The following is a 17810-nucleotide window of genomic DNA, read 5'->3' on the forward strand; positions in this document are numbered from 1 at the left end:
CCCCCCCAATTCATTTCTAGTAATCACTGTATCTGCCACTTATGCAAGAACAATGGTTAAAATATGAAGAAAGATACATATAAATTATAACTTTGTCAGTCATGTGGTAGTTTGAGCCATCTTTGGAACAAACTACTAAAAAACAAATGGACTTGATGTCTACAAAAACTCTTGAAATGTTTAGTTCTGTAATAAGAGTAAGTCTTAATTTGGTAAAATATAACAATTTTATGGTTTATTGGGTATCAGATAACTAGAGCTTATTATCAATAAAGGTCTTAAACTGTCTAGATTTATATTATTAAGAAAATGCCTAGGAAAAGCTTGACCAGCTGAAACCATTTCCCACATATAGTAGTTATCAACTGGTCGTCTTAGAATTGTTGGTTTTGTTTGTCTGTCCATCCATCCATGTGTGTTGTTCACCATTTTTTGTGTGTCCCCTCCACAGAAAAGATGTAGTTTAGTTAGAGTTGCAAGAAAATATTAGTGCTACATTAGAGAAAACCTGTGTTCTGAGCAACACACATATTTAAGCAGTCTTGAAATGCTGACTGGAAGGAAAGATACTGATACTGGCAACATTCTGTGGTTCCCACCAGAAGCTAACAAGCTCTAACTCTTCTTTTGTTGAAGTACTATGCAAGGAATGACTTGGTCATTGAGTGCAGCATTCTTTCTTGATAGCATAAGCAGAGACAGTAATACTTGTTTGGCTTCTGTTTCCTTTTATGACAGTTATCTTTTTAGGTAACTATTAAGAGTCTGCTATTTACTTTCAATTGTAGGCATGTTCTGGTAGGCTTTGTTATGAAGGGAGTGCATAAACTGGTAAAACACTAGGCCAAATAGTAAACAAACCATATAGTAACCTTTATAACTATACTGAATGAAATACTGCTACTCTGCGTATTTTGAATGTGCAAAACTTTAAACATTTTGTTGAGCCTATAAAGTCTCTTCATGAGTTCTTGCATGTGTCTGGATAGTAGCATTTATCTGTTTCAGAAAAACATGATTGAGGTACAAAAATCACTGTAAAACACACTTCCTAATAATGCCTAATAAAAGCTGATTTCTTACTTTGGTCATATAGGAACTATTTTCTCCTTTAAAAAGGAACTCACTGGAAAGGAGCAGTGTTCTTGGTCTGTCTGTCATCCATTCAGTAACTTGTATTTAAATTTGTAAGTTATCAGAAGTTAGTTTGCACAAGTTAATCATCAAGACAATCATAAATGATGAAAAATTTCTCAAATTGTCACTGTAAGCAAAGGGAATAATATTTTTATTCCTGTTATCATTGTGAGTGGTATTAATTGCGGTTGGTTGAGATTCATGCTTTGCTTTGTGTGTAATGAAATTACACTTTTTTTTAAGGTGACAATAATAGAATACCTGTTATCAGCTCACTCAAGATTAGAGACCAGCAGAGATCAGCCGTTTCCACAAATTGGATGCTCCCCTACAACTACACATGGCCTCCAGATAAAGTCTTTGTAAGCACACCTACAGCTAACTACACTCTTCAGGATTACCGAAAATTCTACAGGGACATCAATTTTGAAGATGGCTGGCTCATGAGACAAGACACTGAACCCCTGGTCTACCAGATGACACCACCTGGTGTGCGTATACACTGTCTTTATGGCACTGGTGTGGAAACACCTGATTCCTTCCATTATGAAAGCTTTCCTGACAAAGAACCCAAGATTCTTTACAGTGATGGGGATGGTACAGTAAACTTGCAGAGTGCCTTGCAGTGTCAGAAGTGGGTGGACATGCAAAAGCAGGAAGTGGTGATATTTGAGCTTTCAGGAAATGAGCATATTCAAATGCTATCCAATGATACTACTATCTCCTATGTGAAAAAGCTGCTTTTTGATTTGTGATACCTTGTGTTGACGGTTATTTTCCTCACCCGTGATGCCTTTCCTTAAATATGGGAAAATGCCTTTTAATCCCTTGATATTTAGATTATTTATTTTTTTTTAAGGCTGTGTTCAAGAAATTGTTTGATGTCCTAAATGATCGTTTGTCTCCGATTTGTGTTTATGATGCTTCAAGGTATCTTCACATTCTGCAAATTTGGTCAAATATGCATTTTGGTGCCTCTGGTGTTGTGTCCAATATTCACACAGACATTTATTTGGAGATTATGCAGCCCCTTGCACATGCTACATAGAAACATAGATACCTGAGTTCCTTTGTGTGGTCTTTGCAGGGTTTGGAGTGGGAGGGCTAGAAAGGATGGCAATTTCAGGTGCCCATAAAACATGGGAATGATTAATTTGGGAAACACAGTAAACTTTTTAAGGCGTCTTGCATATTTTGGTCCACAGTTCCCAGTACCTTAATTTGTAAATGTGCATATCTACTAGGCAAGATAGGGAAGAGGTCTGCCTGGTACTGTACTACGTTTGTTATAATCCAGCCTTTCTTTTATTACAGCTTTTGGGGGAAAAGATAGATGTGTGAATTACTTGAAGCTTCTTATTTGTACCTACCTTTTTGGGCTTTTGTTAGAAGAAGAAGAAGAAATTGTTTGCTCATCAACTTCTAGAACCTGATTACGTACAATCTGGAGGCTGAGGAATTCTCAGCTTGTGTGTTATTTATCAATGAGGGGAAGAAGCTAAACATTGGTTGGTGCTTGCAATAACCATAGCTGTGCTGAGTAGTACATAAATTAAAGCTAATCTAATATTGGCAAACAATCTATACAGTGCAGAATTGCATTTCTGGGTGAAAAATTATCTTCTGTAAGGGAAATGATAATGGATGGTGGGCATTAATTCAAAAAGAAAAGTGAACTTCCTGAAATGGAGTGGGGAATGGAAGCCAGCATAATAGAGTGTAAAGTATAAAGCTTGTTCTCAGTGAAATACTTAGGCTGTGAGCCAGTTACTGACCAAGTAGTGATTGGAGCAACACTGCATTCAGCTGAAAAGGAACTTTATATTTTAAGACTAAAATTCATTACCCTTAGATTACAAATTTCATTATTGCTGTTTCAAGAAGCTGGGATACACTGTTCCTTAAATGTTTCTATAAATTGCTGACCATGCAACTCTTAAATTCCTACAGTATTGTTTTACTCAATGTTTTAAAAATTCAACTCTGAACTCCACAGAAATGATAGTCTAAAGGCCATCATATTTGCAGCCTTGACTACCAAAGTCCCACTGGAGAAATAGTTTCACTTGAAGATTTGCGTTTGCTTGCTTTAAAACAAGTCACCCAGTTAGATTGCACTTAGTTTTCTGAAAACAGAGTTTTGAATGCTTTCAAAATGCTAGGTCCTCCAAGAAAAATGTTTTAAGAGTTTCGGAAACTCATCAGAACCATTGAGGATTTATTACTTAAGAAACTGATGTTGTCTAAAGGGTAAAGTTTTTAACTGATTTGGTAGCATGCATAAAATGTTTGTTGGCATTAGATATATCAGTAAGGTGTGTTGAAATTACAGGCTTGAACTGATGTTACTGTAGAATGCAAACATTTTGGAACAGGAGGTAGGCTTAAGGTTTTAAGTTTTAATTCAGAAATGGCTAGTAAATCCAGAACAGCTTGATCTAGGGTCATGGATAAGCTAAATATCTTCTTTAGGTTTTAACTTCCTTATGTAGCTTCATTCTCCTCCTCTTTTTCCCCTATTACTTTTGTTGAGGGTGAGTACACATTTTTCCGATTTTTAAAACGGTACATTTGTCTTGTTCTGGGTTGCCCTGGAACCTACAGTTCAGCAGCAATATTGCCTACACTTTTCCAGAGTTAAATACTGAGTTGCCTCAAGCCACTTGTAATTGGTAACTGTTGGAATGAAAAAAAACCCCTCCAGGCCCCCGAACTAAAAACAACAAAAAAAACCCACAAAAAGTCCTTTAGTCAAGGTTTATGCAGGGCTGTCAGCTGGATAAGCTTCAGGCTTGTGTTCCAAGACTGCTCAAAGATGATAAAGCTCTTCCTGTGGTCTGACTCAATTTTTGAATAAATTGTTATGTTACTGGTTTATAACAGAAAGAAATTACAGAAACCAGTTAATCATAATCCATATTTCTTGCTGAAGTAGAATGTCTGTTAATAAGCAATGGAATGAGGGCTGGAGGCTGTATTGCAGGATACCAACATGGGCATCAAGGGCTGAAAAAAATGAGAAAATAACATAGGAAAACAGTTCTTAACCTGATCTGGAGAATGTTTCTAAGCTTCATTTAGATCCTTACCCATTAATTGGTGGCATTTTCAGACTCATACCAAGACTAGCTTCAGGGCTTTTTCTGACTTGAAGTTCCAAAATACATGACTCAAATATGCTCTTTCTTTTTTAAATTATTTTTTCATTTACTACTTTTAATACTATTTTTGTGCCCCAAAAGGAGAAAGAAAAAAAATCTCTAATTTTGGAAACCTAGTACTTTGTTTCTGAGATCAGTTGACTATCTTCTAACCTAAAGATTTGTAAGTCAGCTTTCCATTAGTAGACAACCTCTAGAGTGTGTCTCTTTAAATAAACTTGTGTTTAGTTAACCTGGTAAAATGAAGCTGAAAGTTTTTCAGGGCTGCTTTTTGTTTTGTCACTATAAACCCTTGTTGTGCAAGAATGCATGTACCTGAGTTCTAAGTACTGTGCTAGAGCAAGTACGGTGCTTCTGGTGAGATTCTGATTAGATGTGATGGTTCTGCAGGCTATAGGTCTATTTAATGTCTGGAAGTTGTGGTTTGGATTTTTTTTTTCCTACCAAATCATCTTCAGCCCTTTCATTTTCAGCCCCTTGCATATTAGGATGGAGTTCTCATTGAAAAGTGAATGCAGCAAGTAAACGACATTATTCTAGTTGTTGAAACTGAACCACTTCATTCAGCATGTCGAAGTGCTTATTCACTACAGCGTATTCCTCTGCAAGGCAAGAGGATTTAGCATTACTGTTACAGGCCTGCGAGAGCCATGTGCACTTGAGGATTCTAGATTCTTGTGGGGAGAGAGGTCTGAAGAAATAAATCTGAGAGGAGAATGTGGCACTTCTGTAAGAGGAGTAACTCAGGTGCTTTGCCACACTGCACAGTTGAAATGTTTGAATTCACTGACATATCTTTGTTATACCTGATACATATTGATCCTGTCTCTCTTTCCATAACTTGGTTTTATTCTTCCAGGATATTTTCAGAAACCAAAAACAGTCTTGAGGACCAAATGTGTTTCTTACTTTTGACAAAATGTATAGAAAATGCTGAAGAAGCTTTCAGCTGTCATTGTAATACTTCTGAAGAGGTTCAGAGTCACTATGTGATTCTGTTTAAAAACAGAAGGCTTCAATAACTAGCAATAATTGCAAAGGACTTGCAGACCAAAGGAAGGAATGTTTGGTATTAAGGTAGTTCTTGGAGCACAGTGTGTTCAAGGCCCTCTTAAATTCAGGGAATGTTTGGCAATGACTTTGCTGCTCTACTTAACAGTATTTTGTATGGAACATATTCTGAGACCTAGCATTTTATATGCTCTTTTTGTGTATGAATGTGTTCAATAGATTTTGAATATTTTATTGTCAAACTTTGATAATATAATAAAGTTGATCTAATACAGCTTGTCTCGTGTTGTGAATAACATGTCTCACTGCTCAGATGGAATGCCAAATTCTTCTTGTTCTTCCCCATGGATTCTTGGTATCTCACGTTTTCACAGTAATTGCTTCTTTGGTTCATCTTCCAAATGTACCTACTGTCTTGTGGTACATTTGGAGTTCTCTGAGTTCTCAGTCCCACATTTTTATAAATTACAATTTCTTTTGTTAGCTTCTTTCTTGCTCATCTTCTATGGAACAAAAAAAAATGTTCTTGGGATGCCTCATTCTTCTATTCAGGTAATTACTTTGAAATTAGCCCCTCAGTCCTCAGGTGTCCTAAATGCTTGCAGATGCCTTCATACTGTTGGCTTCCAAACTATCCACAAACCCATGCATGCTGACCATACAGTTTCATGGTTGTATGAAACAATCTTTTGCAATTAAAAATAGTGCATTGTGGCTCTGAAGAAACTTCAACGGTAGACAATGATTCTGTAGGGCAAAAACCCCTGGAAATTATCTCCCTTGTCAAAGTAACCTAAAAGCCTGTTGTGCAAGCATAAGTCCTCTGGTGGCTGGCCTCGGTGCTTCCCTAACCTATAGTACAAATGACTGCTTGTAGCTCTTGAGAAAAAAGAAAAAAATACAAGGCTGAAACTTGCCTTGTAGGGTTTTTTTTTTTAACGTGATAAAGATTGTAATACAAGGTAAGTGTTAGTGACTGCTGCTCCTCTCTGCTGTGTATCCCTATTAATTGGACATCTTGTCCCAGTAAAGTTCTTGTTCATGCCTTCCTCAAGGTTCATTGACCCCCATATGATTGTAGGAGAAAGGGGGATGTGGCCTTCCTCCAGCTCCCTACTAAAATGAGGAAAGTCCTGCACTAAAGCACTATGCCACTTCTTGGAAGGAGCTGGGAAGCCTGAGAGTGCAGAACGGGGGGACAGAATGATAATGAGGCCTGGCTAGAGTGATGCCAAGCTATGTGAAACTCTGGTGTCCTGGGTAACACTAGAATATTGATGCAACACTGGTGCTAGCTTGAGTTGTGCATCTTTCAAATAACAAAGTTAAAGTTGCATGTTGCCTGATGCTATTTTGCTGTGCTATCTTAAATTCTTACTTTAATGATGGATTAGTTTTGAGAAATTATGTTGACTTTCTCTCTTGCTTGAATTACAGTTTTCCTCTGAAGTTCTAGCTTAATAGTTTCCTTTGTTTTAAGACTAATATATTTTCTGGTCATTTAAAGCAAGAAATGAGAGTGAAGTGGAATGTTTAGTTCCCAAATCAGCTTTCTTCAGGCAAAAGTAAAATGTAATATAAGCCCAGGAAATCCAAGAAATTAATATGCAAGGTCTTACTCAAAATATTAATGTTAAGTTTATCTTAATGGTTTGCCTATATTGAAGTGGCTTGCCAACTTCTTGTTCTAAACCATGCAACATCTGAGAATATCCCAATCCTGAACTCTTTTCCTTCTCATGTAAGAGGTGATCACTAGTTTTGGGTGAAATAGCTTGGCAAGGTACCTTCATTTCAGGTTTTAGGGATTAGTTATCAAATAGTTGAAGTCTAAGTTATTCCTCCCACCCCAGCAGCTTTGGAAGCAATAGTGGTGTCATACTATCACTTCTAGCACTTTTGCAGGTTCTATTCAGTTTGTTACCACTTAAAGCACATCTTACCACTTACAGTATCGCTTGCACTTTCTCACCATTTAAAGGTGCTTGATGTGGATCAGTGTCACTCTCAGCTAGCAAACATGGAAAATAATCTGTTATTTATAGAGCAATCTCTGTGTACTGGAGAAAATTCTTAAATTTAGGTTTTAACCAAAGATTGCATAGCACGTTACCAGGGCTGTCAAAGAGCTACTGCTGAAAATCTGGAAAGCCATAGGTCATTTTAAATGTTAGGGTACAGGAAAGACACATTACATATAAAAAAATATTTCTATAACCTTGTAAACTCTAACCAAGTGGCTAGTGAACAAATGAACCTTTGTACTTGTGTTACCTGGATATATAAACACTTGGCCCAGTTCTAAAATTATTTTTTTAATGTGGTGGAAAACAAATTTTGCAATGCAAAATAGTGAAGTGAGCTGTCTCCTTTTGTAGAAAGAATGTATAAACATTAAATATGGGGTGGGGAAAGGCTCAGAAACTAGAAAAAGTGGAAAAGTACAGTAAGCTAAAATAAGATGAACCGCAATAACGAAGTCCCTAATGAAATTTGAAAACTGAATCGCTTTAGTAAATTAAAAAATGCAAATTTTGATGACTTTGACAAAGCAATCCAAGTAGAAACTTTCTCTTACTGACTGATGATTAACAGCCCTATTTATGCAATGACTAGGAAGTCACATGTTATGCACTTGATATATAAGCCTGAGTTTGACTACTGTGACTTGAACAACTTAAAAATCGAGGCTGTTGAAAAACAGGGCCATCTGACATTGTGTGTACATCTTGCATTTGTGTGCACGGCATTGAGCCTTACTAGTGAAAACCACTTGATTTTGCTAGTCTTTGCCAACTGAACTAAAAAGCAGCTAAAAACCCCAAACCATAAACCACCCTCCCCACAATCCTTCAACAATATCTGACTGCATCTTGAATGTCTCTTGATACGTGTTAAGAGAACTAAGAACAACTTATAATTTTTCTATCTGTTACACTTCAACGGCATTCTTATCACATGCACCAAAGACTGGCTGCCTCAGTGGAAAATGTTAAAGCCACTTAATCTTTCTTACCCAGGCTTCACAACCACTGTTGAACTTCCCACTTTCTGCAAAGCAAGGAAGATGGTTGAGCCTCTGTGATTGTGCTTAAGAGATCTTTTCTTTATACAGAGCTACTTATGTTTCTCATTCTGCCTCACCTAATACCTTGACAGCAAGCTACTCTGTCAAACATGAATATGGAGGTAACTAATGCAGTGGATGTCCAAAGACACAGACTTCCAAGATAAACTGGTTTTATCCATCATCCCCAAAGTGGTAAATATAAAGGGACAGCTGTACCCTCTGAGGATATCAATCTGACAGCTATCAAGACAAAACAGACCTATTTTGAACAACAAAACCAAATCAATGCAATCCTTGATTTTTGTGTGTAATCAAAGCTTAGGGGAGAGAGAATGCAAAATGTTGCTTCTAGCAATTTTCATCATAGTTGTAATCCTGTCTTTCTGGTAATTTGCTGCATTGCCTTGAGCAGAACTTGACCATCAGTTTTACTTTTTCCTGCTTTCTGCTAATTCCAGGGATACATTAAATTTACTCAATGTTTATACAATGCTTTGGAATATGCTAGTATAGTCACTCAAACATTAAAAAATCAAACTACTCTACCTTTCTTCTTCCCCTCAACTTCATGTAATTGTAAAGCTTGTTTACAAATTCCAAATTCGTAACAAAAGAAAATGGGATTTTCTTGTGGTCAATGGCTTTTGAGCTTTTTGTTTGTGTTCATTTAATTCTTCCATTTTAAACATGAGGGCTTAGAAAGGCCATGGATTTTTAATGAAAACTCGGTGATCTTGAGGCTGTAACTACTTCATCAATTTCTCATGGAAATTTTTAGAAAGCAGACATCTAACTTTGTCTGGAAATACCTGGGAAGTCTGGAATTCAAACATTGGTAACAGTATCTAAAATCATAGCTTCCCACCTGGGATACACTGCTGCCTGGGTTAAAATTCTGCGTGCCAGGGACTTTCTTTGCCATCGAAATGAGTATTTATTTCACTTCTGGGAAACAGCCGTAGGATTGTAAAGATGAATGGAACTGTTTCATGCGGACTTTGGTTCCGGCTTCACGATACAACTAACGAAGCACCCGCTAGAGAGAGGAGTACCTCAACAAACGCTCAGGTGTGGTGTCCTGGCCGTGACTGGCAAAGCTTGGTCATGGCAGTGGAAGTGAAGGGGAAAGAAAAACATTCCCCAGCATGATGGCGTCAAGGAAAGTTATTTACCGGACCTAATCGAATGTATTTTAATGACAAATATGCATCACTGTCTTTCTACTTCAATCTGCCCATTCTCTAGGAGAAAGGAGTGATGCAGAAGTACACAGAATGCTTTGTAAATGTTGGAGGAACTAAGTTAAGTCTGAAGTGCCTCATGTCCTGCAGAAATCTCTTTCTTATACTGAAACAAAACATCAGTTCCCGGGGAACTGACTTAAAAGGATTGAACACCTAGTTTGTTCTGATGCCATTTATTCCAAGATGTATCCTGGATGTGAGACATGTTCAATAATCCATAAACCTCAGTTCCTGGAAAAGAAATATGGTTGTGTAGTCTCTTATATTGGTAGACATCTTCAGCAGTCAGTAGCATTAGAGATTGGTGAACCTCAGGTAATACAAAAGTATCAATAATAGTTATGTATTTCACATTTCCTAAAGGTTTTGGGTTTGTTTTTTTTTTTTTTTCAACTTGAATTTGAGCAGCTAGAACTGACCGGAGGGTGCTTTTAATTCTACAATCACTGTGATGCTGTGTTTTTCATATGTAGTTAGGAGGTGAAAGATGGGAGATTTAATGAATACAACTACACAAATACTTGGGGTTCTTTTGTTCTCCCAGTTCAGACACATTGCAATTTTCTTCCCCCAAACTTTGAATACTTTTTGTTTTATAGCTTTGCTGTACAGGTGGGCTGCTGGAACAATGACATGAATGATCCTCATGAACCTGACAAGAACTGTGACTTGTCTGGTTTGAATTGACATGACATATACTTTTATGATCTATATTAAAAATGCAGTAGGGGGCAGTAGTATTTAAGATACAGAGGGGGTTTTGGTAATGTTGAATGGCATCTGTGTTAATTTCACCTGAGAAATCCAGGATTACAGGGAAACGAAGGCCTAAGTTTCATATCCATGAAACATTTCCTGTCCTGAAGCAATTGTCTATATGCAGATTCTGCTTTTGAGGCAACTTTAAATAGTAAGGTTCTCTATAGAAATAGTAATGTTCTTCTCTAACAACTACATGTGTAAATCTACTTGGTGTACAGTACTATGATGTACAAAACAGATCATGTGGTTTTAAAAAAGTGCTGCAAATGCTGCTGGATCTGTTTTCTTACTGCACTGCTGAACAAATCTTGTACCTTGAAGCTTTCACTTTGCTTGTAACTACTGACTCACACCTAGTAACCTTTCTGGGAGGGCAGAATTATTGACCAAGCTGCAATTGCATGTATAACTAAAAATGTCACCTTATGTGATTAAAGTGTAAGTATCCACAGAGTCATCAAGCCAGACAGTAAATTCAGCTGCATGAAACTACTGTGCCTACAGGCTAAGCATTTTGATCACTATTATTTTCTTTGAAATTGTGTTGTGTCTCAGGTAATCAAAGAAGGATTCTAGTACAGGTCTAAGCAATTTGATTAAGATGAGCAAGGTATAATGCTGTTATCTTAACTGTCCTAGCAGATTTTTTGTCCCTGTATCAGAAAAAAAAAAAAACAAAACAAAACAAAAAAAACCAAGATGGAATACAGGAAATCTCACTAAATACTTAAAATTGTCATGACCAGAGCAAATTAAAGATGACAGTGGAATCTGAAAACAGAGCTGGGAGACAAGGCTGGCAAGGGGCAGTAATAAGTGGTCCCTGCCTACCCATATGGCAAGGGCATACTTTCATGGACCAAACCAAAATATGTACCTGTAAGTCCTAAAACATGGATTGGTCACACCCACTTTACACAGTGCAGGTGTTTAGAAGGATCTTTGGAAGGTGAAATTGTGTAGTGAAGTGTTAAGAGGTTTTAGTGAGGGTAAATGATAAAGCAAAGAATGTAATGATCTCTGGTATATGTGTGAAATCATCATTTCTGTTGTACCTCCATGCTTCAGTCTTGAGCTTTTGCAATATTTCTAGATGATGGCAAGTACTGTTGTCCCTGTTTGACACAAAGACACAGGTAACTTGTTCAAATTCCTTTAGGCAGAATCTAATCACGTACCTTTAACCCCAAAGTTAGTGCTCTTGTCTTTAAACCACCTTCAGTTTACAGAACAAAATATTTGCTAGAGAGTGATGGCAAAGCTGGAATGCTACCCTTTGATAGAGGAAAGAATACTTGAGAAACATGTAGTGTGTGAATAAGGCATTTTCTGCCTAACATTATTTATTAGTATTTTCATATCGTTGAATTTACTCTAGGTTCCAAAGCAGTTAATCCCATGTGAAGATAATACATTCTTAATTTTTCATCTACTGGTAAATTTTGTACTGCAATAGTTACTTATGTCACTGCACATTTTTTATGTTTCTATCATGTCTGTTTGTACTTTTATGCCAGACTATGATACAATGAAGAAAAATATGATGTAATAGAGAACATAAAAGATAAAACAAACAAAAAACATTCCATTAAAAATGCCTCAATCTAGTCTAGCTCCTAATCCAGTAACTGAAACACTCTCCTTCCTGACTTTGATTCGAGCTGTTCTGACCTGGTTCTTGTCACTGAGCCCAAGGGGTTTTTTTCCCCTCCTTAAATGGTTAGTAAAATTTCAGCACCTTAAACTCAAATAAACCTTCCAAAGCCAAACACTGTATGAAAATCCTCCACACAGACAGAAGCAAATCGACAACAATCAAATGTTATGTATAGTTTCTTTTTGGAGATAAACCAAATGCTTCAATAATAGCAAATGTAGTTTCAGAAACCCATGTTTTCTTAGCAGGGATGACTATGCAAAGATAGAATTTAGCTCAGAGCATAAAGGTATCAGGAAATCAGAAAAGAAAGAACTGAAATGTCAGAAAGGCAGGAGGAGGAAGTGGGAGGCTGGGCTGGTAGAATGATATCTGTTCAGGCTATGATGTATTTGTATTTGCTTTTAAAGAATTTGTATCTGCTTCTAAACTTTTTACTTCATCAAAGCAGAAGGAAAATCTGACTCTGGGGGAGAGAGGTAAAACCAGGTTGCTAGCTGGACTGCAGTTACTGGTATTTGACTATCCTACATCAGAACCTGCTCAGCAAGTGCTAATTTAAAGCTGCCTGGCCTCTCAACTAGAGAGCTCTGGCCAGCAGAGACTGCTGTCAGATTGAACAGTAAAGACTTCAGCTGTCTGGAAATCCTGAAGTTATCAAATATTTGCACAAGATACTTGTACAGATCATGTGTTTGAAGAGCATGCTTCCTGTGACAAGCAGCAAAGAATCCAGATTTACATGTGGAGAAAGAGAAACATAATGGGACATAATGTTTGCTGTCTCTACCTATCTGAAAGTAATTTTAATAGAAGGCCCTGAACTGTGTGTGACTTCCACGGTTCAGAGACCTCTAGTATTCACAGTGGCTAACTTGCCTAGCTCTACTCTCTGGGCTTCAGCTCTGAAGGTGTCTCAAATTCCTAGCTAAGGAATTGAGACTCACCTAAGGGCCACATGCCTCAGTGTATTTTGCCAATGTTTTCATGTCTTCCATTTGAAGAGCACAGACTACAGTGTATTTAATTTCCCAGGTCAGACCCTGTGCGATAATTTCAAGGTCATCATGTTATTCCTCATTCAGCTGTTTTTGTTATGAACTTTCTGTGGATGATCACTGATTTATTACCACTGAGTGTATCTGAGACAAGGACATAAACATACATGACAGTAGTATACATCTCAAAAAATAAAGAGGAATATCTCCTAATTTAATAAGAAGTTGTCTCTTTTGCAGTTTGAGTGGAATGAAAGACAAGTCCTATCACCCGTACTTCATACATTTATTATCAGTGTAGAAGGCTTACAATTTGTAAAGTAAAATGTATATCTTTTGGGATTAAATCCCATAGAGTTTAGGTGCGGAAACAGTTTGATCCATATCAAAAATCAGAGAGAGTTTTACCTATCTATTTCTGAAAAAAAAAAAAAAATCCCAAATTTTGTTAATCCATAAAAAATTTTTTCAAGGTAATAATGACACCTGTCAGATGCATGTCCAAGTATGACAAAGTAGTAGCAATAAGTTAATTTTTTTCAAAAGCACAAAACTGTGAGGCACCCAAGAAGACGTACCACTGCTATGATTCTCCACCCCCAGTCCTTGTCAGGTAGATTAGTTTTTATTTAGTATTTAGTTTTTCAGCTAGATACAGGTTTTGGAATACTTCTTATGGTTTAACATAACTATACTCCTGTAGAATGAAGCATCTAGAATTTGGGATCAAAATCTTGATCTACTTGAAAAAGTAATCTTAATCTTATGTGGGGCTGTTCTTGGGAATCAATATTTAGCATCAGGTCCTTAAGAAACAAGATACATAAATGGAATAGAATAAGGTACCGTGCGCTTATTCCTTTTAGACAGGTTTTTGTTAATGCTAAGTGTATGTTCAGTCAGTACTTTTTCCTGAATGTTTTAGATCAATAGAGGAAACAATTTGTTACAATTTGTTGTTTGTATCTATTTCCTGTACTCCAATTAGTAAATTAAGAAATTAAACTTATTTGTCTGGTTTCGCTAATCAGTGGAAGGTACTGGCCGGCTCAGACTGACTTCTCAGAAATGTACAAACACATGATTCATAAAAATACTTTTTTTGCAGAGAAGTGGCAGGTTGGAACAGGAAATGCCACATTTTATCTGCTGAAATCAGTCAAGTTGTAATAAATAATAAGAGCTGTAGGGTTTAGACCTGACCTTACATTCCATCTGTTTCTCTGTAACAGCTCTGAACTCCAGTTGTGGGCCGGGAACCTATGACACCAAAACAGGCTGGAAAGCTCTGGCAGATAGGAGTAGTCAGCTTCCTGTAAGACAAAAAACGAACTGAAGCAGCCTAAAGCTGATGAGACTTGTCACTGAGTTCTACCGATAAGCTGTTAATTGTTTGGTGTTGACTTATGTAATCTTTACTATATTACTGTTATGAAGTGGTTACAGAGAAATCACAGTTTTCTCCTAAGCAGTGTGTGTGTCATCAATGCAAGCACTGAGTTAACACTGGAGCACATTTAACTTCACTGGACAGCATCCTTTGCAAGGTACTCGTTTCAGGATGCAGCATCTAGTTTTCCAGTCCTTGGCACAGTACCACCTTTCTCCATTTTACTGACTGCTCATAGTTAGTGCACAAACTTGTCACAGTAACAAAGTTTAAAATGATGAAAAGCCAAGTAATTCAAAATGGATGTAACAGGTAATTTTCAACCCACTGCATTTGTAGTTTGGGATATAGCTATAATACTCATTAACTTTTCTAAATAAGGGACCCTATTTCAAAAGGTGTGTGGGAAGCTGTGCACAAATGCAGTCAGGAGGAATTTGTATGCTAACCTCCCACATTGCATTAAAATGTCCTGCACCACAGGAGGTGGTATGTAGGAGTGGGTGGGCAAACTTCAGAATAGAGGAAGGTACTGAATCACTTGAAAAATTCTCCTTGCTCTTTATTTATGTATTAAATGACTTGTTCCAGTTTTTACCTCCTAAGCACTCTTTACTTCACAGGGTTATTTCAAGGCTGAATAGAAGTGCTACATTCTTGATGCAAACCTGTCTTTACTCCCACCTCCTCTTCTCTTTAAATTTTACTGAAGGATGATGAACCCGCTCCCAAAGCAAGTTCCAAACCTAGCTTGTAGTCGTCAGTTACTATCCAGGATTCACAGAGATGTACAATTCTGCTACAGCTGAATTTAAAGACAGACATTCATATTTTATGGTAGACCAGCAAGTACTGCTATGCTACAGATCACATAAACCAGGAGAGATAATCAAGAGCACAAAGGGCTTGTATATTTGAAAGACAAGCAAAAATAAGAAGGTAATGGCCAGTGCAGAAAATGTAATTAAAGGTGGAAACATGGACATGGCTATTTTGAGTTAAAACCAGCTGTAACAAATGTAGTTGGAAAATCCCTAGTTCTGATGAAGAGGGTTTAAATAAAGAGCTCTATAGCAAGGGTGAGTCTTGAGGTGGTAACAATAACATCAGGGAGCTTTTCCTATGTATAATGGCAGGAATGCAGTGCAGAGCTTTAAAACCCGTACTTTTCTCCTAGAAAAGGAGTAACAAATTATCATCTTCACTAATGTGTGAAAAAGATTGCTTCATACAAGCAGCATTATTACAGTCACTTTTGCCTACTTGTTCCAAGTAATTGCTATTCATATTAATTTATAAGGTAATTTATATACCATATATATAGCATATATTGTAATATAAGCTTTCAGTGGATGAGGCAAGAAATGCAATGTTTCTTAGTTCATACAGGTGTCAGAACTGCCTAAGAGTTAGCAAGTGTTTATTGGTTAAAAAGTTATCCTCAAAAAGGTAGTGTTTGAACACTAACACTGCACAGCTATAAAAGGGGGGAGATAGCTGTATGTCTACATGGTTCTAGAGCAACAAAAGCATCAAGGCTAGCTCTTTAGATAGACTGTATTTATACCCTGACCAATGACTGCATCTTTAAGCACTGACAATTGATGCCAAATTTGCTTTTCTCCTTTTACACAAAACTCAAACCTGAGATTACTACATTTAAAAGTCTCATTGGCTTTACTGTCAATTTTGCTCACTGAGCTGGACTCCAAGTATAGAAGGAAGCATGTCATGTGATTTGTTACTGAATTCTTTGTTTCTGGTAATCTGCAAAACTTCTGCCTGATAATTAGCTAGTGGCTTTAAACAGTAGTTCTAGAATGGCAGGGTTTCATTATAGATGTTTCCCAAACTAGTAATTACCCTCTTAATGAGCCCTTGATGATATTGTTTATACTTATAATTCTATTTACAGGGGAGACTCAATTAGTTCAAATACAGTTGGGTGCATATGTTCTGGCTGAAGCAATCAATTGATCTGATTGTCCAGTCAGACACAACTGCCTTCTGACAAAGATCACTGACCGCTGAGAACTGGCATCTTGAAATCTGCAAAGCTAATAAGAATACTGCTACTTTTCATATTCCACTATAAAAGTGGTGATTCTCTGCTAGAGGATTTTTTTTTTTAACTTTAAAACTAAGCTGTCCCTGTGTTGCTGCTGAGCTCAAGGGTATCTTTGGTTAGTTGGGATTTTAAGGGGAAGGCGGTATCTTTACTAGGAAAGCCACTCACTGAGATATTTAGCCCAAGGAGAAGACAAGATGAAAGTTATTCTAATCCTATTGTTGCACTGAGAATTGTTAGAGCCCACGAGGTAATGGAAACCTTCTTACCCTATACCTGATGGCTAGCTCAGAAATAGCGGGGCACAATACTGAACACAAAACTACAAAATAGAAAAGAATGACTGAGAAATTCCTGATGGTTTATTTCTATGTTGCTAATAATATGCAATGTCTTTGCCTCTTGACAAACAAAATCCAGAGAGGTTAAGAAGAGAGAAATGTTTATCTACCTGACAAGGTGATCTGATGATAATGCGATTCTTGAAGTATTTACCTATGAAGTGACTAAAGCTAAATTTTCTTTATTGTTTAAATTCTTTCTTCAAAATATTTTTACGTGGGCTTTCTGCTCCACATTTATTTCAGTGCTGCTTTTTCTACTTACAGTGCAGTTCTAACCTAGAAACGTGTCCATAAAGACTAGAGTAGCTCCATGGAAACTAAGGTATTCCTTTTCAGACTGACTAAATTTTCCTCATGTAACTGCCGGCTAGAAGATGACCTGGTATAGCTAATAGATTGACAGGCTGAATGTACAGACAAGAATGTATTTACAAAGACTGATGTTTGCTACTTTGCTTTACAAGTTACTTTCCATATTTAAGTGCTGCTATTATCTTCTGCACTTGGAAACTAAACCAGGAAAGCTATATGTTGGTTTGGGTTTTTTGTTGTTTTTTTTTTTTCTGTTACAGTGAACATGCTCATGTGGCACACAAGCTTACAGATTTTGCCGCAGAATAGAAAGCAAAGTTGCAGAATTCTTAGTAATGTTCTAATTTACTCCAGAAGTTAACATAGAACTCCTAAGGCTGGCTGATGATCAAATTTCCCCTTTCATTTTAAGATGAAAAATAATTTGTTTTGAAAAAACGTAAAAACTACTACACCTGCTGCCCCCAGCAAGGCCCCAACAGATAAAAATGACCGCAAGGCATCTGAGACTGACCTGAGCAAAACCACCTGGATCTCTCTCTGAACTCAGACTGAAATTCAGAACATCCCCTAAAATACAATTCAATCAGATACAGTGTAGGGTAAAATTTGTATTCCTAAGTAACAGCATTACTATAAAAATACTAGGTAAATTA

The 17810-nt window shown here is 37.1% G+C and overlaps 1 protein-coding gene across 1 annotated transcript in view; it reads left to right on the forward strand.

Moving 5' to 3' along the window:
• The window catches only part of PLA2G15 (phospholipase A2 group XV), an 11232-nt gene extending 5649 nt beyond the window's left edge, over positions 1-5583 (forward strand). Inside the window, exon 5 of the mRNA XM_026856814.1 lies at positions 1381-5583. Coding sequence (XP_026712615.1) covers positions 1381-1892 — 512 coding nt within the window. The 3' untranslated portion in view covers positions 1893-5583. The remainder of the gene's footprint in view (positions 1-1380) is intronic.
• The last annotated feature ends 12227 nt before the right edge of the window (positions 5584-17810 follow it).

Source organism: Athene cunicularia (genome assembly GCF_003259725.1).
Source record: "Athene cunicularia isolate RWA chromosome 11 unlocalized genomic scaffold, athCun1 chr11_part1, whole genome shotgun sequence".
NCBI classification, from domain to species: Eukaryota; Metazoa; Chordata; class Aves; order Strigiformes; family Strigidae; genus Athene; species Athene cunicularia.